Raw genomic sequence first — 25,841 nt, forward strand, 5'->3', positions numbered from 1 at the left:
CAAGTCAAATCAAATGTGAAGGTCATGCTTACGGTTTTCTTTGACTGTAAAGGTGTCGTCTACTATGAATTCCTTCCACAAGGTCAAACAATTAATCGTTTTGTTTATCTTGAAACCCTCAGAAAATTGCGTAATGCTGTGAGAAGAAAGAGACCTGAGCTGTGGCAAAGTGGTGATTGGGTCCTTCACCATGACAATGCTCCTGTTCACTCTGCATTAGTTATCTGTGACTTTTGTGTAAAAAACGCAATGACTGTCATTCCTCAGCCCCCCTACTCACCTGACGTGGCTCTAGCAGACTTTTTTCTCTTCCCGAAGCTCAAGAGACCCCTGACAGGACGAAGATTTCAAACAGTTGATGATATTAAAGAAAAAACGACGGAGCTGCTAAACACCTTTACAAAAGAAGAGTTATCTGGGGCTTTTGATCAGTGGAAACACCAGTGGGAAAAGTGTGTAGCTTCCCAAGGGGAGTACTTTGAAGGAGACAAATTCGAATAACCTGTATGATCTATGAATAAACGTATAAAAATTCAGTCCTGGAACTTTTTGATCACACCTCGTAATTAAAAGAGTATAAAAAAAGTTAAGTATAAGTGCACATGTTCTAAATTTAGAAGTGAATTTACTACATCATAAATAATGCAATTTTGCATCATATCGTCAAAATAGCAACTGTGCTTTGTGTAAAAGGCATATACATCTAGACAAATTATTACTGTGACAAAGTGTTGTGACTGTGACAAACAATTTCATGGAACCTGTGTTGGTATGAATAAGACTGAACAGTGAAGGAACCGTATTGAGGTGTGAACTGTGTATAACCTAATAAACATTGAAAATAATCACAGAGTTGGTGCTGCACTACTGATTCAGGTCCAATAGAGGAGTGCTACTGCCATCTAGGTGAACTAGACGGACTCACTGGTCACTGGTTGTATCATGTCGTATCATGTGCATCTACATGTGCTTCCGACAAAACAGAATAGGACAAAACAAACGTCTAATCATGTCATGTTCAATGCTGTGAGCGGTCGTCCTGCCAGCTTACCTGACAAATGTAGTAATATGAACTATGAACTTCCTCTTCCAGACTGTCAAACTCACGCTGCAGTTGGACAACCTGTTGAGCTGTGCCGGCATACTCCTTCTTGGCAGCTTGGTACACGGATACCTGATACAAACACAACCATGATCATACTGCTGGCTATGAAAAATGTATCCATGGTACCTTATAGAATCCTTGTGGTATGAAATACCTTACTGTTCCAAATGCCTACAATAATCTACAAAAGGATATTTTTAAGGATACTCACCAAACTACCTGCTTTGGTAAGTGTATTTGTGATCTGCTTTTTCAGTTTCTTAAGTAGACATGGAACCTTTTTAGAGAGATCTTTTGAGTTGGTCTCCTGGAAAAGTTGAAACAAGTGAGAGTTACCAATCACGAATATAATTTGTGAAAATAGAAACGTTCAATCAATCTACTATTTGTAAAAAGTAGGTACTTATTTTCAAAATTGAAAAGCTAGCAAATGGTTTCACAAAAAATAAATCATTTTACTCAAAGAAACATTTTTACCTTAATCATATCGTCAATCTCTTGTTGAACTGTCTCCAACACCACTCTCACTTTGCTCAAGTCTGTCTCCAGGTGGCTGATCTGGTACAACAACATAAAAGTGTAAACAGGCAGATAACCAAATACAAATCTATATAATAGCTCATTTTACAGCATATTTTTGTCATGATATGTGACTCTATTACTATTTCTAAAGAATAGATCAAAAAACAGTTTGTCTGTTTTCTATTCTCTATTGTCTACACCGTTGATCTCTTGTTGAGCTGTCTCCAAAACCAGCTGGTGTAGAGAGAGGGTATGTGGGGTACAAATAATCATACCCCGTAGTACTGCTTTTGTCTAGAACACACTGTACAATTAATTGGTCTAGTAACAATTGTTAAACACTAATAACATCTAGTTAGGGCAAGACCAGCACTCTTAATCTTGGACATCCGTTATACCATTCATTTTCTAGAGTTTTAAATATGTTTCTAATATTTTTAATGTAAGCTAGTAATTTACATTCATTTATGTGATGACCTATTTAAAAAAACAATTGCATGTTGAAAACAGACTCCAAAATAAAGATATGATTTATTTTTGTAACAAACCCTTACATACTATATAAGATATATCCTGAAAATATAATATTGCAAATCGTTAAATTTAGTGATTTTTTAAACATTCTAAAAATGAGTAGAAAATAACTTTTTTCTTCTCACATGTTGTTATAAACTAATTACTTGTTTACAACAACTGGTACATGGCTAATAAGTACAACAGAATATTTTACTTAAATCATGTATAAGTGTTACATTACTCAGTCTAGTACTTGATTTCAGCGAGAACTGTAAATTAACAATATTATGAGAGCTCCGCCAGTCCCTGCATGGTTACCAACCATAAAGGAAAGAACTTCACTCCAAACCAATAACATTTAATCCTGGATATTTCAAGCAGTTAATTTGAAATAAAAATAAATATGTGTGAAATATTCATGTCTCTATGAGTGTATTGTACAGTAGCTTCAGTTTGGGTGTACGAGGTATGTTACCTGGTTCTGCTTGTGCTCGATGTCACTGATAGAGATGCGGATCTCTGACGATATACGAGTCACAATGGACTTGACGTTCAAACTACGCTCCACTGGAATCTCTGCTCTAGATTTTCTTGGCTGTACCAACAATTCCAATCAACTATTATCATTTGGACTAAAATATTTATGCTGCAAAACCATATGAGGAGGATATTATTTGTCTTGCTTGGAAAATATGGAACAAAGCTTCAAGAAATTGTTAACATTATTTTAGTTACGTGAGAAGAAGCTATAGGTAGAGTTTCAGTGTCAACTCTACTGTTGATGAAGCATAGTAATAACAACACAATCTGATATAAGTTTTCTTTTGTCTTCATTTTCAAAACTGTTTAACATAGTGCAGTATGAATCCGAATAAGAGTGATGCAAAAAGAGTTTCAGTGTCAACTCTACTGTTGAAGAAGCATAGTAATAACAACACAATCTGATATAAGTTTTCTTTTGTCTTCATTTTCAAAACTGTTTAACATAGTGCAGTATGAATCCAAATAAGAGTGATGCAAAACTCTCTTTAAAAAGAAAAGGTGAATACGCACCATTTGTACCAAGAAACATTGTTAACATGTTCACTGCTACAAGTCCTATAATGAATTGTTATTTAACATGTTACTTATTTTCTATTTTCAATTAATTTTAATTCTAAATTAAAGAAACTATAGCCTATACGTGTGAATTTTAATTCCAAAGCAAAAATTTCAGCACGATAGTCCTGGAAAATCCAGCAGGAGTACAAGATACGCACTATGGGGATGGTCTTCCACAATGTTTCATAACACATTTTACAAGACTCACACTACGCAAATCTGCAATGGTAACCTACACTAATCAGGTGTAATGCTAGCCTACTTAAAATGTAGCCTATAACAACAAAGGCTCCATCATTAGACAAGCAAGCTTATTGCAGAAGCTTACCATACAGAATAAGGATAGTGAACGTTATTGGTAAAATCCTCTACTGCTAAAATAAATAATATCGCTATCAATTTAATTTGTTTTACCTTATTGACTTGTTTTAAACAATCAATCAGATGAAGAATTCTAGTCTTCATGTCGTCACTCAATGCTATCTGGTGTGTCCACATCTCCTGGTGGTGTAGGACTGTTGCCAGCAGGGTGTCTACCTTCACCCTCTGTAACAACGAGCTTTCTGCCAATATTAGTGCATAATTAGCATTACCACTGCAATGTGAATCGAGATTCACTTCTCTTTTCACCTTTCACAGCCTGTATATATTGGTGTTTCAGCATTTTTCTTCTCTCCATAACATATTTTGGAATTGTTCAAAACTGTATTTATTTGTGTGTATAAGGAAGATTTTTTTTAATGACCACACAAGAAAAAAATGTACTATACTTATTAATGCTGAATATTTAAGAAATACACTGTTATAATTGTAGTTTAATCACCTCAGCATTAATTATTAAAGTCTACACTTACTTAGCTTCCATTTCGTAAAACAGTTTTTTCAAGTTATTGTTGGTTAGTAAGAACAGCAAACTTGGAAAAAAGTACTGAAGTAAAAGATAAATAAAAATAATTTACTTTATACAGTATGAAAAGGAAGCAATTCCAAGGTTCATGGTGAAGATTTAATTATTTGTTTTTATATGTTTAACCTTGGGCGTACCTTCAATATTTTTTGACACCTAAAGGTTAGATTCTAATCCTCAAAACATACTGCTCTATTTTTATAAAATAAAAATGGCAAAAGTCCAAAAACCTGTTACTTTTCCTGTTATCCACCACCAATAATAAGCATTAAAAAAGAATTAATTTTTAGAAGGGAGCAAAAACTTAGTAAAAAAAATCAATTAACTTAAAAATTTGCATTCCGATCATCGGTCTTGTATACACAGACCTGTCATGTAGGGGTAATATCTAAAGCTTACAGTTTTTCATTCCAAGATTATTTCTATAGCAAGATTGCAATAATTGAATGAATAAAAATTTATCCTTCGTATGAATAGTTACTTAAATACAAAATTTATTACTTCCACAGGAAAACCTATCCTCTACACTAATCTGATTGACAATGAATTCATCTTTTAAAATTCCCAAATAGATGTAAACTATATTCAGAATCGGTTTAAAAAAATCTCTTAACTTAACACGAAATCACAAATGCAAATAATTTTAAAAAATGTGAAAATATCATTCTGTGTTTTTAAGTGAAAAATAATCTGTTATTTTACCTAAAGGGTTAAATTTTACCAAAGCCCATACATTATTAAGTGATCTATTATTCTGTGACTGAAAAAATCGCATGTTTTTAAGTAATTTAAAAAAATGTGTGACCATTTTCACTGTCCTATTACGTAAAATTGCTCCCACAAAACCCAACATTTCTGGAACAATACCTCAGGGCTGTAAGTATCCTAGGGAAAGAAGATACAGTCAAACTCTTGCCATCTGATGAAGAGAGGTTTTTACTGTGTTGTGAAGCACAGTGACATACCGAGACAAATCACTGAACCCCCCTCCTGGACACTAACACATATACTTTGCTAAATAAAGATCTAATCAATGCCTTGATCACAATGTACCCAAAATCCTAAGAAATATATATTTTTTTTAAATTTCAGATCAACTCCTCAGTATTACATGGTGCTTGTGAAAACAGAATTTACAGTATGAACACTAGTCATTACATAGAACAATAATCCATGTCATTAAACTTTTAACAGTAAAATAATTTAGTTGTAACAAATACCTGAGTTTTTTCCATCTTACAGAATTGTTCATAAGCTTTGTGTTCAGAATCAGTGACCTCTAGGAGTTGAAGTTCCAAGGCATCCAGTCTCTGGACTTTAGTCATCAGCTCATTCTTTATCTTCTTCTCTTCTGATTTCTACAAAGTAACAAATTTATCAAACATAAACACAAATTTTGTGTGATGAACATTTAGATGTTTAAATATACGTCTAACGTTTAAGTACTGCAAACAAATTCTAGTTTTACCTTTCGTCTATATTGTGCAATTGTGATAATAATTTTTTTTCACAAATGCAAATAGCAGCTGCCTTAAAATTGTTTAATATATTTTACGGCTGAAGAACTTATTACATAAGCCCATAGATATATCTAAACTAGCAATACGCTATTCTTCTTCCTGTAACAAGCTGAGTGAATATATTATAAAAAGTATTAATAAGTTATGTAATAAGCGCAATGTGAATCTATAAAGCTACACAATGAGTTATGTTTGTTGTCCATAAGGAGATTTTCGGCTTACTATGAAAATTTGTCATATGGGAGATTATATGAAAACAGTTAGCTTATTCTACTTTTGTATTAATTGTCATTATCCTTCAATGAGAAATATTCCCCAAAACCTGTAATTAGTTTTGATACCTGTCTCTCAGATTATAATTTATATAATCTGCATATTAAAATCTGTCAATAACAAATACTACTTTGTAAGCATATACATTTTTTTAAATGGTCTGTACTTCGAAAGAAATTATGTGTCTATTAAAAGAACAAAAAATAAAATGGATTTTGAATTTAATTCAAGGTCACATGACAAAACATATGATAAGCGATAAAACAAACTCATATTGTTAATCATAAAAATATTAACAAATTTCAACAATAATTATGGAAACCCATCTCGGATGTCATACCCATACCTTTTTATTCGTTTAGGTACTCATTGAGAACTGAGATGAGTCAGATGCAATCTTTCACATGTTAAATTGTATACATAGTTGCCATATAGAACTGAAATTTTGTTCTTCAATTTAATTGTAACAATATAGTTGGAGTTATATTGTTAACACGTGACAATAGACAATAGACAATAGACAAAAATTCTTTATTAACATGCTCATTGAGAACAGTATTAGCGTCATAGTAAACACTACAAGTGTTTTTTTTTTTTTTTTTTACAAAATATAAAGTTTTGTTATGATATAAAAGGTTACATTGTAAAATTTAAATGTCAAATACTCTTTGAAAAAATTCTTCTATGGAGTAGAAGGGGCGGTCAGCAAGCCATTTGTGTAGTGCTGGTTTGAGTTCATTCTCTCCTTTGTCTCTCAGCTCTGATGGCAGGTGGTTGTGAAACTTCCTCCCGATGTATGTAGGCTTCTTTTCGAACTGTGACAGTCGGTGGGCTGGAAGGTCATACAAAGTAGTGTCTCTGAGGTTGTACTGATGAACTTCACCCCGCTTTGGTAGGCCCTCTCTTACTGCGTGCATCACAGTTTCTTGAATGTATAGTGATACGATAGTGAGGATCTTATGGGTTCTAAAGGCTTCTCTACAGCTGTTTGGTGGTTGCAGTCCTGCGAGTGTTCTGACTGCGGTTTTTTGTTTTTTGAGAACCCTTTGAATCTGACCAGCTGATGTTCCTCACCATGCTACTAAACCATATCTTATGTGAGCCTCAAACAAAGCGAAATTAGCAGCTCTTGTAGTTGTTTCATCAGTAGAAGCTTTGATGTTTTTAATTGCATAGAGGCTGGAACTTAACTTCCCACAGAGTTTGTCTACATGAGAGGTCCAGGATAAGTTTTTATCCAGAGTTATGCCCAAAAACTTGACTTCGTCATTCATTGCAACATCTGGTATACATGGCACACATTCAGATCTCCTTCCAAAAGCTATTTGGGCAGTTTTGGTAGTGTTTACTGCTAAGTCATTGTTATGACAGTACTGATAGGTCATGTTGAGGGATAGGTAGGATGTGATTGCCATATTTTCAGTTGAGGTTTCACTAAACATCAAGGTTGTGTCGTCAGCATACATCAAGGTTAAGCATGCATCACCAATGTATTGAGGTAAGTCGTTAGTGAAAAGGATGAAGAGTACTGGTCCAAGAACAGATCCTTGGGGGACACCTCGATTTACAGGTAGGAGACTAGATCTTACATAATTGGATATTCCATTTTCTGTTTTGCTTAGCTCAACCAGTTGTTTTCGTCCTCCAAGGTAACTTTGGAACCAATTTTTAGCTGTTCCTGCTACTCCTAAGTTTTCCAGTTTCCGGATGATGAGATCATGGCTAAGACAGTCAAAAGCTTTACTAAAGTCTAGGAAAATTCCAGTAGTTAAATTCCCTTCTTCAATACTATCTATAAGAGACTCTACCATTTTTATTATTGCAGTGGTGGTAGACCTGCCTTTAGTAAAGCCATGTTGACAGTTTGTCAGTAGATTATGTTTTTCGCAGTGGTCCAGTAGCCTTCTGAGAACAATTCTTTCGCACAGTTTTGAGAAAGTGGATACAAGAGAGATAGGTCTATAATTACTGGGATCTAAGTAGCTTCCATTTTTATATTTTGGATATACTTTTGATAGTTTTAGAGCTGAAGGAAATTTACCACTTCTGAAAGACTTATTGAATATGTCGACGAGGGGCAGTGCAAGTTCTTCAGGGCAAAATTTGAGTATTTTTGAAGAAATCTCATCTAAACCTGATGAGTTTTTTGATTTGAGGTTGTTAATGATTGTTCTGACTTCATTTTCATTTGTTTCTCGAAGGTTTATGAGCTGTTGAAGTGTTGGCTGTACAGGTGGTAAAAAAGTTCTTATTATTCCATTATTTTTTTTCTAACGTTTTTTCAGCTATGTGTAAAAAGTGAGAGTTTAGATGGTCTGCTACTTCTACAGAGTTGTCAATGATTTTTCCATTAACTTCTAGCTTTATTTCGTTCACTGACTTTCCTTTCTTGGACCATGTTGTGTTTATAACTTCCCACATAGCCTTGGATTTATTGTCGGCACGGGCAATGTGGTCTGATGCCGCTTGTTTTCTGAGGAGTTTCAGTCGTAGGTCATAGTTTTTTTTACATCTTATTGACTCTTCCTTGTCATCAATAGATCCTGTCATTTCATATTTACTAAGGGCTATCAGGTATCTGTCCTTTAGTCTATTGGCTTCTTGGTCAGCAAAATATTTAGGTTTTAGTTTATGGCGTGTTTTAAATTTCCTCTGAGGGCATACTGCATCCATGGCAAGTCGTAGAGTAGAGCTCAATCTTTCAAAAGCTTCGTCAGCATCTTCAGTTTGCAGAATGTTTGACCAGTTCTCTTCCCCAAGTATGCATTTGAGCTCTTGAAGATTTTTTCTTCTGAGGCAGCGACTCATTCTGAGTGGATTATCCTGTATTACTGCGAAGTTGACCTCACAGCTTTGGGCAGTATGGTCTGAGATGCCAGCATGGATAACCTTTGTGTCAAGCTTCTCAGTGTCAATATTAGAACAAATCCAGTCGATAGAGGATTGTGTAGTTGGGGTAATTCTGGTCGCTGGAAGTTGTACCCTCTTGCTGTTATGAGAGGCCAGAGTCTCATCTTAGGAAGGATATTGTTAAGGTTAATCATCAAAATATAACTTACTCATCCAAAACATAGGTATATTTACTAAAGGTTCTACATGTTAGAAAATAATCACAGATTTTCTTATGGAGTTCTGCACTTAATTTTAAATGTATTCAGTCATGTATTTATCAAAATGTTCTCAAGCATCACAAATATAACTTATAGCCATTGCAAACTACGAGTAAATATCCTGTTTTGTTGTTCTGGGATATTGAAAGGACTGTTTCCAAACAGTTATGAACTCTGTTAAATCTAAAAGATTCTTAAACATTCCTAGGCTAATTGACAGACACTGGAAGCATTTTGCATTCTAGGTTGTCTTTTGCTACATCAGGACATACAAATATTAACTCAAAAATGTCAAAAAATTCCTATCATTTCAAAGATAATTAATACAATTCATTAGAAAATTCATCTTCACATACTCCCTCCCCCATTGCTGCTTCAAAATGGAATACAGTTTGCCAAAAATGGAAAAAAATGTAAAATAGAAATTTTGAACCATTAACCAAACAGCAAAATATTTTCTAGCATTCCCAAAGTAAGTAACAAACACAGAATAAAACCCCTATCCTGCACTTTATCTTATCTCACTGATTCAAGATGAAATACACTTGGACTCAGGTAATTCTTTCTGAATAAACATAAAATAAAAAAGATTATGAATAGAAGATTAAAATTTATATGAAATTTGTACAGGTCATAAAACCTCCAAGTGTGTGTGTCAATCAAAAACAAGACACAGAGTGTTTTGTTTCATAGTTGAAAATTTGTACCCAGGACTTTTTAAAATAATAAAAGTATTTTTTTGTACTGGAAATGAAAACTATTAAATATTATTATCTTCTATACATGTCACTCAAAGTGTGTCAGTAGTATATACCGCACACACTCATTCAATTCAAATAAGCCACATATTTTTGCAGGATTATGATAATAGTGTGAAAAAAGATTATAATATTTACATTAATAAATTATGATTTTTGTTATACTTGTATATGATGATTGACATTTATATGATAGAATTTCATTCCAGTGATCTAAGAGATCACTAGACCATGTAAGCGCTCTTTAATATTTGATATTTTAATAGTGTAGATTAGTACCTATTATGCAACAATACACAGCACACACGCTGTATATTGCGCGTGTACTGTTGCTGTACGTTGTTTGTACAGTGCAACAATGTGTGTTCACTGTGAAGAAAACTTTGATATTTATAGGGAACAAGAAATTAATTAGCAACTAAAATTTAACATTACTCACACTATTAACAGCGATCTGGCATATTTCTTCTGTTTTGACAAGTGATTTGGACACCAAGTGGTTCAGTTTCTTCAGCCAGGCAGAGATGTCTCTTTGCTGTAATCAATTTTAGGAATTAATATATTTTATATAGAGGATAATTATAGAAAAAAGTGAGGAAAATTTTGAGAAGGAGAGTGGTGATGCCCTTGAAACTGCACTGGAATGGTGAGACGTCCCACAGAACCTAGAGCAATACACAAAACACGTCACATGGTCCAGAGAAGGTGGAAGACTGAGGATAAAATTTTCACATTTTCCTGTGTACAGCTGTACTTTTAGAAGGTTTTACTGGTATGAAATATTTTAAAGCATTCTGAAATACGCAGTGAAACATCAAATTCACGGCAGGATGCTTGTGTCCTGGCATGATGCTAGTCAACACAGTCTTTAACCGATTTTATCACTATCAGTATCATCATCAAATAGTAACTTTCTTTGTTCATAAATATCTCGCTTCAAAATTAATATGAAAGTTTTTCAGCACCATTCTACACAATAACTGATCACACATATATTTACCCCCTTATCATTTACAGACCATAACTATCACGGTCACCAATTAAGTAAACATTAGATTACCAAATAAAATGAATGTAACGATATGTAAAAAAATTGGAATCAGCTGATTGCTTTCTTTTGCTGTTGTATTGATCTGAAACAGATAACAAGCCATAGAGAATCAGCAAGAAATCAAACAGAAAAAAAACAGAGAAAACCAGCCATTGCACTCTGTTACGCACAGCAAATCTTCATTAAAGTGTTTCTACCATTCTTCACTAAATTGTATACATGGCCAGGTGAACAATTATAACTCTCCAAACAATACAGGAAATACTGTTTAGTGACAGAGCAGAACTTTTACGGTTATCGTTGGTGGCACAAGGTGTAACATGCAGGTTACTTACTATTCAACGGGTTAAAAGCACTGCTTAGAACTCCAACTGTATATTTTTAGGTCTAGTTATGTTGGAACTGTGTTTTCACTCTTCTGATTCCATTATCTTCAGCACTCCTATCACTATTTATGTGGAAATGTTTTTCCAGACCCACTGACTCCACGGTTCAAGTCCACTCACTCTATTTCTCTCTATCCCTTTCTCAAATCCCGGTCAACTTTGATGACGGTTGTTTATTGTGCGTACTTGGTTGTCAGTGCTTCACCAATGTTATAAACCTAAGAGGTGGGCAGGTCAACTTGGATCTCCTCCCAGCCACAAATAAAGGAATATTTACTTGATTAAATATTTCGAGTTTTTTTATTACCTTTTATGAATTTAACACATTATTAATTTTAAGCTGTTTATTAAAAACGTTTCCAGCTGACTCTTAACTGTCGGAGTCCGACATAGCTTTCTCAAAACATATTGTGTTCATACTCTTTCTTTACAACATCCAGAAATCTTCAAGAGGTGCGCTCAAGAGGATTTAAATCCCCAGAAGAGTGGCTGCTTTCCAGTTGTCATCTTCCTGGTTTCAGGGGGAATAGTGATTGTCTCCAGTTAGGCATGCAGATCGATTTATAATTAATTCACATACTCTACATCTAAGCTTCCTGTTTTAATATAAATATATACATATAATAATTAATACCTTAATATTGCACTAAGAAGAAATAAATCAAGTTTCAAAAAAAGAATCAATAACATAAACACTAGTAGTGACAAAATTATAATTGATCACTTGTAAGGCAATAATTCTTTCATTTCTTAAAACTTAGTTTATGATAATTCCTTAATGGGTGACTATAATATATATCTTACTTATCACAAACACATAGGATATGTTGTGCAATGCATCTCATTGAATTAAAGCTTCAAATCTGAAACAAATAGCCTAAATTATTTAATCAAATTATAATATTAAGCAGTAGAAGGAAACTTTACCTGACCATGATGATGATTCATCTCTTCAACCAAACTACAGAGTGTGCTATGTAAAGAATTCACAGAATTTAGAATCGTTCCTGTCTGAAACAAAAGAACATGGGTCATTAAGTTGATTTTTACATGGGCATTACAAAATTCCAAGACTGTGTGGAAATTTATTGATGGTTGAACCAACCTATAAGCATAAACAAACTATATAAATCAACCTGCAGCGGTTTGTAAGTAAAAATACTGGGATTTCACAGAACTATTAAATAAGTTGTGATCTCAAAAGTAATTTCAATTTGACATTATAGCTTTGAAACTATGTAGATACTATGCAAATCCTATTAAATTATTTCTGTAATGTATGCAATTCCCTCAATTACTAATAAAAACACAGTTAAAGGAATCTAATTAAAATTTATTTTTGTTTTATAAGTTACACAATATTGAGATTAAGTACATATTTTGTTACTTTCTTGGCCTAATAATAGACCAAACTGTGATGTTGAATGAACATTTATGTAAACTTTTATTAAAGATCAACTCTAGAATAATAGCTTTGAATAGAATGTATTTGTACTCGTATTTGTAAATTGTAGTATACTTTGGCCAAACTGTATTAAAAACTATTTACTATGATTACCTACATATTTTGCTATATAGCATACGAAATTGTCTTTATAGGTCAAAACTCAAACAAATTTAAATAAAATATTTAAACCATTTTTTAAATTTTTTTATTTAAAAGAAGAGGAGAATTAGAATTTATCAAAATAACGACTAATTTGCAAGAAAAGCATCCCTTTGTTTTCTTAGGCATACTGAAGAGGGATTGAAACAGGTAAGTATTGTACAGAAGATCTCATGGTTTTGTACAGACCTGGGATTTGACACAGCTTATACCTGGAAGAGGGTGCAGAATAAGCCGAATGGCTGAGAGGCAATTACCAGGCCCAGGAAATCTGGCTCTGATACAAAAAAAAATCACGTAAATGTCCAAGGAACACTGTTGGAATATTAACAGTTTACGGACAATATACTTTTTATGTATGTTATTATTCATTTCTTTCTGAATTGCAAGCAGTGTTAAGGCTGTTATCTCTTTTGATTGATCAATGATCATAAATTCACTTCAGGATACAAATACCATTCCACCTCGGAATTCTTATCGTTACTGTCACAGCAATTAATAAAATGTTGTAGTTTATCGAGAATGAGGTTACTAAGCTATGCTTGATACAAAAACTACAATAATGATACAACTTAAATAAAAATCTTCATTGGGCCTTAATTGTTTTGGTGCATTTTCTGGTGAGAGAGTTATGAACTCTGTCACCTTGCTCATGTCAGTTCATTCTTTATCTTTGATTGAGCTATCTTAATAGCTTTGATAAGATTGTCAACATTAGCTTTAGTTCTCAGAGCATCAACATATATGTTAGTTTAATAGTGGTTATATAAAATATCAAAATGAGGCGTTAATTTGTGAAAAACAGAAGCCAAAATACATTTCTGATCTCTGAGGAGACATACTAGGGTATCAGCTTAATATTATAGTTGTTGTTTGCTTTCTTGCTGATTGAATATCCTCCATATAATCAGTTCACCTCTGTGCTCAAAAAATTATTAATAGTTGTAATTTTTAAATTCTGTGTTTCAGAAGCCCAAGATATTCGTTTGCCAGCTATACCGTATAACACTTAGTCTTTAAGAAGATTTTTTTTTTTAATTGTTACACTACATTTGAAAACAGAATTTGGACATCTTGGTTTTGGCTTGGGCTAAGATGAAAATAACAATAGACAGAAAAAAAGTTTAAGAGGTTTTTGCTATGACCTTCACACCCTTTTATGACACTTGTACCTTTGAGAGACAAATTTTTCTGGATCTTCCAAAATATCTAAATTGGTACATATATGTTTAGCAATAAATTCATCAACATATTCTTGTTGGTTATTAAATTTTCAAAACCCCTCAAAAACATGGCTATTAGGTAAAATATAGAAAGATATAACTAACTACACTATAGACAAGCTGTCTGTGATCTCATAAAAAACATAATTTGCAATTTTTATTTGCTTAAATATGTTGTCTTAATATATAAAAAGAGCTTACAATTTAATAATTCTTTTTCAAAACACCTTTAAAACCAGTATCTATACTTCAGCGTTCTTTCAAAGACTTGTCAAATCCATCACCGACTTCACACAAATTTTTTAAATATGCCACATTTAAGGAATCCTTACTTTGACCTCTAAGGGTTAGTTGAAATGTATCAGGAAATTTAGTACGGTTTATAAGCGTAAAGAGAACATACATATTTTTAGTAATTTGTTAGTTGTCTTGTCAATACGCGCTAGCAAAATGTTGATGTCAACCTTTTCCAGTAAATTTAAAATCCAACATTGCAAATACACAAAATATTTTGAGTGAAATGGGCTAAATCACTGACACCATCCATGTTTCTTCAAGCAGGATGACCAGGAATGAGCTATGGGTTTAGATGATAGAATGTGGAAATATTCAACCCAGAAAACATAAATCCAATTTTCAGGTCAAAAGACAGTAAAATAGGATAACAGAACCTACCTGATATGTAAAGTAGCTTTACTCTCTTTAGACTAAACATAATGTTTACTTCCTAGGAAGATAAATTACCTAATATTTCTAGAGAGTTAGAGTTGTTTTAGTGTTATACCTATTAGAACTGATAAAACAAAAACATTTGTTGGAGCATACGAACAGAAACCATTGTTATTTACAATATATAACAATTCAAAATACATACCTATGTGTACTGCTTATTTATTAAAATCGTAGATGGGAGGGTTTATTTAAAGGGAAGAGAGTTTTTTGTCACTCCTAACAGAAGGGACTTCCTTGGTTACATTTTGTACGGTCCAACTTCTATGTAAGGATGACAGTGTGTACTTTCCTCCGCATATACACATATAACAATAACTTACTTGAGTTGTTGCTGAAGAGATGATCTGCGTAATGGACTGGATAATCTCACAGATCTTCTGCTGCAAACACTGCCGTCTGACTAGGCATTTCTTCCAGTGTTCAACTTGCTGTGACAAGTCCAGGCTGTCTATCTAATGGTATTAACACAATTAGAAACTTGTGTTGTAAACTGATTTTACAAAGTCTTTCCAGTTTATAGTGAATTAAACAACTGGGCAGACTCAAATATGATCATCAAAATATGTAAGACTGCTATTTTGCTACTTCCAGTCCCAAAGTATTGTGATTGTAAAAGATTCAAATTTTGGTTTTTTAGACACAACATCCATTTTGGGAACTATTCCCTCTGAGGAAAAATATTATTTTCAGTTATTGTTGGATTTTGATTGAAAGATATTATGTATGCTGATATCACACTGACAACTATCTGATATTAATAAGGACACCAGCGTCCAATGCTGCCAACTGACCCGACATCGCCATTACCCGAGGAAACTGCATTATCCACAACTACGAAGGCTTTTTGTGTTTTTATAGCCAACTAGCAGTTACCCCGCGGCTTTCGCACGCAATTTTTTGTTGAAAAACTGGACAATATCTCTATGTATTCTTTTTTCTATGACATAATAAACAGTCTAGAGATAATCGATAGTCACTCAAAGCTATTCCAATATCCTGATCCAATTTAGATTTAAGTTTAAAGAGTAGAGGTTTGGGATCCTGAAGTCGTAAAGTGAAACAGTTTTTATTAAGATTAGTATTTCCCTCCCACATTCCAAGATAATTTATTGAAGTACTTCGATGGCTTCAGTAACAATAAGAGTTAGCCTTTTTATCCCAATGATGAAAGTGTATCGTACAACTAAAAAGTTGCTGCGGTCAATATGGGTCTGTTCTGGTCGTTAAAATTCACCCCCGGTCTAATCTATTTATAGTTCCACAATTGATTTATGCTGGTCTCAAACCAAAACAATGGTCTCATATGTTGGTTTCGGAATCTAACTTAGGTTAAATTTTGATGATTAAGTGATTTTGATATTTTTACCGATCACTAAATATGTATTAGGAGTATATGCTTCAAGTATTAGGGCAATGTTATCTCCATTTGCTTTTCAATAACTACAGTAAAAAGGCCATACACAATGTTAAAGGAACTAACCAGATTAGATTACGTTATATGCAAACATTCACAGCTTTATACAATAAGGTAGTTGTTATAAACAGCGTATAAATAGCATTTCTATTGTATTAGATGGATTATTGATCATTGGTGCAATCTAAATTTAAAATTAAATAACTTCGTATTTGCAATCTTCATTACACTACTGATTAAGCACTTTACAATAATTCAATATTTACTAAGATTTAAATGTAAACACATGTTTCTGTCTCTTTGATGAACTTCAGCTGAAAGTGTTAATAGCTGTTAAGTATCAGTTCAATTTATATTACGTGTCGTAGCGCAACCTGCCGGATCCAATGTAAAACACTCCAATATCATAACATTCAAATGTAAACAAATTAATTTTTCAATTTGAATTCGACTTTACTTAGTGAAAATGAATATGTTATCGGTGGTAAAAAGCACTCTAAGTGTTAATTCAGACCAAAAGCTATACCTGTTCCAAATTTCAGTACAATCCGTAAAGCAGTTTCAGCGTGATTCGAGGACAAACCTCCAAACATGTAAACATGCGAACATCCAAACTTTCGCATTTATAATATTAGTGGGATGTGTATATATAAATAAACAAAACATTACATATAACTTTTTAATACGGTAAAGGTAAACAATTTTTTACATAAAAATTTATTTTAAGAACCACAAATCGGTACTAAAAAAATATATTTTCCAAGCAAGCATTTTAATTCTATAGAGTTGTTACATGTACCTCACACAATTTTAGAAATCTATTTTGAAAAATAGGTCGACATTATCTTTCTTAGAATGCGTTAACATTAGAAAAGTGTATTACTACAAGAAATATTTTTCAGTAGCATATAACTTTGTTGATACTCATATGCTATTGCATGATAGTACATTATATTATGATAGCAATAGCAATTTTTCTACTACCAACAGTTATTTTTAGAGTTTTTGTTTTAAAAAGTAGAAAAATCCAATAATAATTTAGTTTATAGATGTTAAAGAAAAATATTATCAAAGAAGTATATACATTTGTAATGGGTATGATTAGGATGGACACTTTTTAATACACATAAACACACACAAATGACAGGACAGGATGGATATTTTTTTACAGTCTTTGAAAAAGTACTTGTTTTTACATTTTCCACTTTAACTGGTTGATTGCAGCAGATGCCTCAAGCACAGAGGCAAGGTTAATAGTAGCCTGTCTCACTCAATGAACACCAGCAGTGAAGGTCTTAAACTGTACTCACTCTACTGCATACCAGCCAGATTCGTTAAATAATTTTGCTAACGAAAAACAGACATTGGGACATGGTAGCCTAATCAGCACTACCAACTTAATGTAATTGTTCATATGCAGTCTGATTTACATCAAGATACGTCCAAAACAGACTAAACCAATTTTAAAAGCTAATAAATAAATGTTTTGATATGTAAAATTTTAATGGCTGATCAATTTTATGTTGGAGGTTTTCGCCCTCTAATCAATGTCCTACGTGTTTTTGGTGTTCCTCTCGGCCTGATCAATGAGACATTGGAGGCCAAAGGTTAAATACTAATATACATAGTTGGTATCTCGTAAATATTTAATGTGGTGTATAAATATAATAGAAACCATGACTCAAAAGGTGACTATGAATCCCAACATAGACTTCCAGGGTATGACACATCAGATTGTAAAGAAATTTCCAACATTATATTTGGGACTCCACATGCTTGTCTGGTTGAATGATCTACTCCAGGGGGGGGGGGTTTAAAACCATGAATAGGGGGGTTAAACACTTTTATAGGTCCAATGTTCCCTTTATTAGGTGCCAAAACTTCAGACCTTCTCAGCAACACGACCAACCAACTACTTTCCAATCCAAGATTACTTGGGAACTTGTAGAAAAGCTTTGCTGGAAGACCACTTTTGAAAATGACATTTATAACTATATTTTGCCTGGCTGAAGAGTTTAGGGAAGCTAATTTGTCAAGTTTGATATCTTGGGATGGAATATTGGTATCCTAAGGTGCAATCAAATTGAGGTTTTAAACCAGCATCCACAGCTGTCAAATGACAATGCACCGATTTGAACGCTACTTCTGGATGAAACTCAGTAAACATCATTCACTCTCCACATTTTTGTACTACGGATTTCAGATGAACAAACCTTTCCCTTACTTCTGATAAATCAATATTTAATAACAATCTTCTTAGGGCATCTGGTCTCTGTACTGCCAGCCATCTTCACATAAATAAATAAGGACTTTATTTTGGAGCGGTTTTCAACAATAATTGCTGGTTTACAAAACGACTCATGTCTTATTATAGTTCTTAAAAAATTAAAAGCTTATTTTATAGTTATTAATAAATAAAACATAATATTAGACATACAGTTATATATGGCTATATCACCTTGTATTGTACATTAAATACTTGTATATATTTTCTTTGTATGTCGTTTCAGATACACCCTGGCCTGTTACGCTGGAGGACAGTTCATTATATAATTTGGGAGCAAAGTACGCAAATCGTTTTCTTTCAAATTCACGGCGAACGCGAGGCATCTCCAACACTTGATCCTGTCTAGTACTGCGAGATCGGACTTGAGACCTGCTTTTTAGTTTTTCTCTCAGATATCCCGGCCTGCCAGTGGTTAGGCTTCTGTAAACCAGGCATGAGGAGCGCAGGGTACAAGTATCAGCTACAGTCAACAAACCCAGCGATCGTCGAGCCTCCGAAACATGGTCAAACCTTCTTAAACCACATACATACCTTACACACATATTTTGGACCCTCTGTAATTTTTCTAAATCTCCTTTAGACACAATGTTGCCATAGACAGGGAGGCAATAATCGATCACAGAGAGCACAAGAGCCCGGACAAGGCGAAGCCTGGTCTCTCTAGGAAACATGTGCCTATGCTTGTATAGCATTCTCAGTCGACCAAGTGTTCGCCGACAAACAGCACTTACATGACCAGATAGTGTGAGGCCACTATCAAGCATGAGGCCCAAGAGCTTTGAGGATTCACACTCCTTCAGTCTGACACTGCCAAGCAACACCTCACCCACTGTCTCCGAACCCACATTGGAAGGAATCGACAACACACTACACTTTTCCTTGTTCAGTTTAATCCCATGCCTCTCAGACCAATCATGGACAATGCTTAAGTCAGCATTCAAAATGGAAACTGCTGAGTCAGCTCTTCCGGCTTCATATGAAACACACAGTTGAGCATCATCGGCGTATGAATACAAGCGACTATGTTGCAAGTCTGAACCCATAGTGGCGGAAAACAGGGTGAATAGAATGGGCCCAAGGCAACTTCCCTGTGGAACACCAGCAACTCTACTTAAAGATGAGGAGAAATCCATCCCAATTTTAACCTTTTGTCTCCTATTCACCAAATAGGAATCAAACCAAGAAACCACCTCTGGTCGAAAACCATAAAAATGCATGACAGCCAACAACATCCTGTGGTCTATTGAGTCGAATGCATGTGAAAAGTCCAGCATTGCAAGAAGAGATGCTTTCTTATCCGCCTTTGCGTGAAGCAACTCGTCACAAACGAGCAAAAGCGCAGTTGCAGTACTATGGTCCTTCCTGAACCCAGACTGTAAGGCTGGAAGGATATTCTCCGACTCCAGAAATTGTACCATTTGTGAAACAACCAGCTTCTCCATTATCTTTCGACAGGGCAGGCAATACCGAAATTGGACGCAGCTCGGACACAGATGAAGGTGCTTTGACTTTGGGAAGAGGCAGTACAATTGCCTCCTTCCATGCATCCGGAAAAGTGGAAGTGGCCAATGACTGGTTAGCTAAATGTGTTATGGCATCAATACAATACGGACTTATCATTTTAATCATTTTTATTGATATGCCATCAGCTCCAACTGCCTCTGATGTGATGCTATTCAAAGCCTCCTGCACTTCTCTCCTTGTAACACTCCTGAAATAGAAATCACAAGTGACACTCTCTGATTTGTTTCTTTCATAGAACTGTACGCAATCATCATTTGCCATGATACCTAAGCCCATACTAACGAAATACTTATTGATTTCTTCCAAATCTTTTACAAAGTTGGGTATGGCTGGATCGAATGGATCAGTGACACCACTTGTCCTTATTTTAGTCCAAAAGTCTCTAGAGCTTTTACATTTCTCCATTTCAGTTCTAAAATAATTTTGTTTTGATCGTCTTATTTCATTGTTGAGCATATTTCTAACCTTACAATATGTTTTTTTACAAGTTTCATTTCCTGTAGATAGCATTTTCTTCTTATAATAATCTTTTTCTATGGTCAGTTGAATGATTTGTTTATTTCTCCATGGAGATTTCTTTCTGGTCACTCTTATGTACTAGAGGTGCATTTTCATTAAAAACTTGAATAATAGCAGAATTAATAAAATCTAGAATGTCATCTACATTGTTCATAGACATAGCATCTTCCCACCTAATACTGGACGTACAATGTATCATCTTGTCAATGTCAAATCGGGAGAAGTCACGATAAGTAACAAATCTAGGAGGCCTTCTTGATTTTTTTGTTTTTATATCAACATATGTCATCTTGTGATCAGATACTCGAACACCTCTTGAGTCATAGATGGTTGACATATCCACGACGTCACACTGTACGTATTTAACATTGCTATTTACAATAATGTGATCAATCAAAGTTGCACAGGTTTTAGTAACCCTTGTAGCAACTTTAACCAACTGAGTCACCTCAAGGCTCTTAAAGAGTTTATTTGCAAAGCGGGTCTCTGGGGATGATAAATCTAACAAGTTAATATTCAAGTAACCCATTACAACAATATTATCTGCGTACTGGGCCATATCATAAAATACAAAGTGGAGAGCGGGCTCTAGACAAGTGTAAGGCATATCTCCCGGTCTGTAGATAATGCAAATACAGAAAGATTCACTTTTACACTTCAATATTCCACAAATATGCTCTGGAAAATTACAATCTTCAAATTGAAGTGATTTCAGCGAAAATTGTAGGCAGTTCTTCACATATAGTGCCACTCCACCACCTCTGGAGGCAACTGCATTTCCCTTTCTGTCGCTCCTAAACAATGAATATCCACTCATCGCAAACTCATCAGAAGATTTACTTTCATTCAGCCAAGTTTCCGAAACATCAAAAACATCCAGGTTTAAATCCTCTACCACGGCACGCATCTCTTCGAAGCCCGTGGAAAGAGAGTTCATATTTAGATGTGCTATCCTGATAAATTTATCAAGTTTACATATCCGTTTTTTGACTGCACCACATTCCCATCATCCACAAGTCTCGGCAAGCCAGATTTGTCACTGTCAACCGGAAGTTCAACATTCAATACGGCTTCAACACCATCAACTACAGTTTCCAGCAACCCAACTTCAACATCATCCACCTCAAGCTCACCCCTCGTTACGGCGTCTACACCGTCAGCCACAGGTTTCAACAAGCAACCTCCGACAACATCAACTGGAAGCACACCACTCGTCACAGCGCTTTCAGCGCTAGACAAAACCCCATCCGAAGCCATTTCACAGGATGTAAGCTGCTCGTAGACATTCAAAAGTGCTGCTCCAAACACAGACACCCCCTTTCTGTTAAGGTGTCTGCCATCCCGAGCAAGATGGTACCTTCGCACCAGCTGATTCCAGTTCAAGAAAACGACACCAAAGTTTCCAGACATCAGCTCCAACTGCTCATTAAATTGTGCTAATGCAGTTCCACTTATGTCAGACCTTGGCAAAATGTTGTCAACTAAAACAACACTGTTTGGAAAACGGATTCGTGTTGTGTATAACAGGTCCGCCATAAAGTGCAATGCCTCGCGCTTGCCACATCCCCCATTGTACCCAGCACCACCGTTATATTTCAAAGGCAAGTTATTGGTTCCTACATGAAAATGAATTATTTTAGGTTGGTGCTGCAAGAAACCCATCAACTTATTTTTTACATCTTTGATTTTCGCCCCAGGGTGTACCCTAACAGTACAACCATTTTCCTTACAAAGCTTCCCCGAATATCGGAGAATTGAATCACCTATAAGCAAATAATCAGCATTACTTTGCTCAACGGGTTTGAGAGAGTGATTGTCCTCCAGAGTAGTCTGGCCTGCACATTCTACAGCCGGTAACATGTCATCAGTGGCACACAAACCACTCAAAACCATTGCATTATTTAGGCCTACTGTACAACTACTACTTTCAACATTTATTTTACTCTTATTTTTAGAGGGGTTTCTTTTATCTTTGCTTTTCAAAGAGTCTGTTTTACGTTTTTCCTTGCATTTTACATGACCAGAATTTTCACTCCATACACCTGAAGAGCTCTTAACAACCTTAACAACTGACTCAGTAACAGAAGTGTGGTTACTTAAAACTACAAATCTATTTTTACAAGGTACTTGATTATGTTTATTCGGATTTAAGTTTCGCCTGGCACATTTTTTACCTTTCACAACTTTCCACACTTTATCATTTGCCAAATTTGACCTAGAATTATTACTACTTTGAGAACTTGGTACAAGAGTGGCATTAGTACTACCATGTGTCTCAGAGGTGTCAGTGTGATGCAGTGTGTTGTGAGTCAATGCGAATCGGTCGCACACCTGACCGAGCAACAGCCGAGCGTTAACAAGAACGTGAACACCACATTCAAAAGACTCTGTCTGCTGAAAAGTCTGCCCCTCACTTATTGGAACACTATCTAATCCAAGGTTGACAAGCAACGCTGCAGCATGCCGCTCGTTCAGGCCGCGCACCGAGTCGTAGTGTACTGCTGTTCGTGTTGTGTTATCAAGGAGCAGTAGGCTCCAGTGTGACCCACCATTCTGCTCAAGACCTTGGTCACAATTGTTTAATACAAAAAACACCCAGGATTTGTTATAAAACGACATGTCACTTAAAGCCTGATCTACATAAGTTCTACTATGCAGTTTGAGAAGTTGCGTCAAAGTTGGATCAACAAACAAAATATCATTTTGAATTCTAGTGACTTCAGAATTCAGTAACCTGATATGATCAGTTATAATTTCATCTGATAACCATTTATTGTTTAAAACCTTCAATGAAGATTCAAGTTGAACAATCTTATTAGTGTTTACTAGCAGCTTATCTTTTAAAACATTACAAATGCTTTCATTTTTTTCGACCAACTTTTTTAGTCTGCTATTTTCTACAATTAGCTTACGATTAGCACATTGAACTGTTTCATAGTCATTTACAATGTTATCATGTTCTGCTTGCAGATTTCTCAACAGAGAATTTGTATTTTCGGCCTTAGACAACTTTTTACTAATGTCCTTAATCTTAACTTCTAAAGTATTCTTTTCATTAACTAAATGGTCATTATTGCTAAGAGAGATATTTAATTCAGAACGGTGAGAATTCCTTTCTACATCCCTCTGTGCACTCAAATAGTCCAGTTCTTCTTTCAAGCACTCATATTTACCACACACGTCATTCAGCTGTCCGCAGACGTCATCAAACTTCAAAACAACGCCAGAAGCTCCATTAATCAATTCATTGCAGTCATAATCACAATTTGATACAAGTTTATCTAGCTGAATACAAAATTCAGAAACTAACGTACTAGCATCATCCTTAAAATTAGCGCTGTCAAATATAAAGCTATCCATTGCCAATAATAACTTTAGTCAAATTTAAGGCCGATAAAAAAAAAACCAAATTAACTCAACTGGTCTGTTTCTCACAGGATACAAAATAAAATAAAATCAATAAAATAAAATTAAATCTTCTATACAAATGTCAAAACAATAAAATATCTAACCTAATCTAATAATAAATAATAATAAATATATTTTAATAAAATATTAAAATAGTCAATAAATAAAATAAATTAATTTAAAATGTAACATAAAATAGCAACAATAATATAGTTATAAACATATAAAACAAAACAATACTTAAAACCTAACAACAACAACGAACAACTACAAATAACAAGGCTTCAATACTGAAAAATGTAAGACATAAAATATATAGTCTATACAGATGCCTTCAAGTTAAGCGGCAATTTAAGTAGAGCTCAGATGTTGGTAGGTTGCGTCAATTTATTGAAGGCGCAAGATAAAATCCACCGTAGCAGCAGAGTGTAGTACAGCAGGCTCGGGCGTGACGAAGGTTAATAGTGGGACAACTAGTGCGGCGATGTTGGTAGCGCCAGCTGTGCCTTGCAGATGCGCAGTAGTCCCGCTTGCCGTTCCGTCTGACAGGCCGCTACAGACTTTCCTTCTCCGCTCCAAGTATGTTAGTGACGAGACTGACATACACTACTTACAGCTGCGTGTCGTTTTCTTTGGCAACTTGGAATGTTCTCCTTTGACACTTATTAATAAATTAAAAAACTTCCGTGAACAAAATAATAACTATAACAGTTTAAAATATACAACAATCACGGAGCATAAAAATAAGTAGACTTGCAAGGCTGAGCAGGTCTACCAACCCCTACCAACACATCAAGGTTGTTTCACTACATCCATAATAAATAATGCCCATTTGCAAGATGTTGAGCAGTTAAAAACATCTTGATACAAGACGGTTGCTGTTCCCCTCTGACAAACTCCATTTACTGTGGTTACTCATGTCAGCCAATGTACACTAAACAGCTCCGATAACCATTCATAGACAAAAGACTTCCACATTATCTTTGGTAGCACCTGTATCTCAATCCAGTCATGCCATATGGTCAGGTTCTCAACTAAGGCACATCTGGCATGATAATATGTAAATGGTGGAATACCTGGTATTACAAGGAAAATATAATTTTTGTAATATAATAACACTATTTGTTGGAGTTTGCAGGGGATGAAAGTAAATCCTCGATTAATCCCTAAAGTGCTGGAGGCGTATACAAGGTCTGTCCAAAACATATCCGACCTGTGTTTATATCTTCGTGCCAGAGCAGTCTATGCAGGGTATGAATGTAACTACATACCCTGTCCCTCACAAACTACCTGAATGCCGTAGCTTCTGGCTGAATACATCAGGTCACGCACAGCGTGTTTATGTCTCACGTGTTTTTTCAATTCGTTGTGTTTGTGTAATGTTGAAAATTACAGGTAGAACTGATTGATCAACGAAATTTGCATCAAATTTTGCTTTAATCTAGGCACGAGTTCTAAGGAGACAACTGAAATGACAGAAGCCCTTTGGGGATGAAAGTATGGCTACAACACGGATCAAAGAATGGTATAAGCGGTTTAAAAATGGCCACATATTTGTTATCATTTACCCTCATTCTGGCCGACCTTCACTGACAACAATATTGGAAAACTTCGAGTGTGTGTGACTTACAATTGAAAGTGATTGTCAATTGATTGCACAGCTTTACCAGCTTTGGTACAGTTCCAGCATAGCTACATACGACTTTTGGATGTTCCTAAAATTGAAATTGGCGCTCAAAGGAAAGCGGTTTGATAACATCAAGACGATTCAAACTACTGCGACACGTGAGCTGAAAGCCATTCCAAAATCTATGTACGAAGACTGCTTTAAGATGTGGAAGCACCGCTGGGAGAATGTGGTTCAATCAAATGGGAACTA

The 25,841-nt window shown here is 34.9% G+C and overlaps 1 protein-coding gene across 5 annotated transcripts in view; it reads right to left on the reverse strand.

Moving 5' to 3' along the window:
- The window catches only part of LOC124364393 (structural maintenance of chromosomes protein 2-like), a 97,134-nt gene that overhangs the window by 34,364 nt on the left and 36,929 nt on the right, over positions 1–25,841 (reverse strand). For all 5 annotated transcript variants that reach the window (XM_046819835.1, XM_046819830.1, XM_046819831.1 and 2 more), the window contains 9 exons: positions 15,131–15,262; positions 12,177–12,260; positions 10,252–10,347; positions 5,372–5,509; positions 3,659–3,790; positions 2,619–2,738; positions 1,583–1,663; positions 1,317–1,412; positions 1,052–1,174 (listed from right to left, as the gene is read on the reverse strand). In XM_046819835.1, the coding sequence (XP_046675791.1) occupies positions 1,052–1,174; positions 1,317–1,412; positions 1,583–1,663; positions 2,619–2,738; positions 3,659–3,790; positions 5,372–5,509; positions 10,252–10,347; positions 12,177–12,260; positions 15,131–15,262 (1,002 nt within the window). The remainder of the gene's footprint in view (positions 1–1,051; positions 1,175–1,316; positions 1,413–1,582; positions 1,664–2,618; positions 2,739–3,658; positions 3,791–5,371; positions 5,510–10,251; positions 10,348–12,176; positions 12,261–15,130; positions 15,263–25,841) is intronic.

The sequence above is a fragment of the Homalodisca vitripennis genome, chromosome 6 (assembly GCF_021130785.1).
Source record: "Homalodisca vitripennis isolate AUS2020 chromosome 6, UT_GWSS_2.1, whole genome shotgun sequence".
In the NCBI taxonomy this organism is placed as follows: Eukaryota; Metazoa; Arthropoda; class Insecta; order Hemiptera; family Cicadellidae; genus Homalodisca; species Homalodisca vitripennis.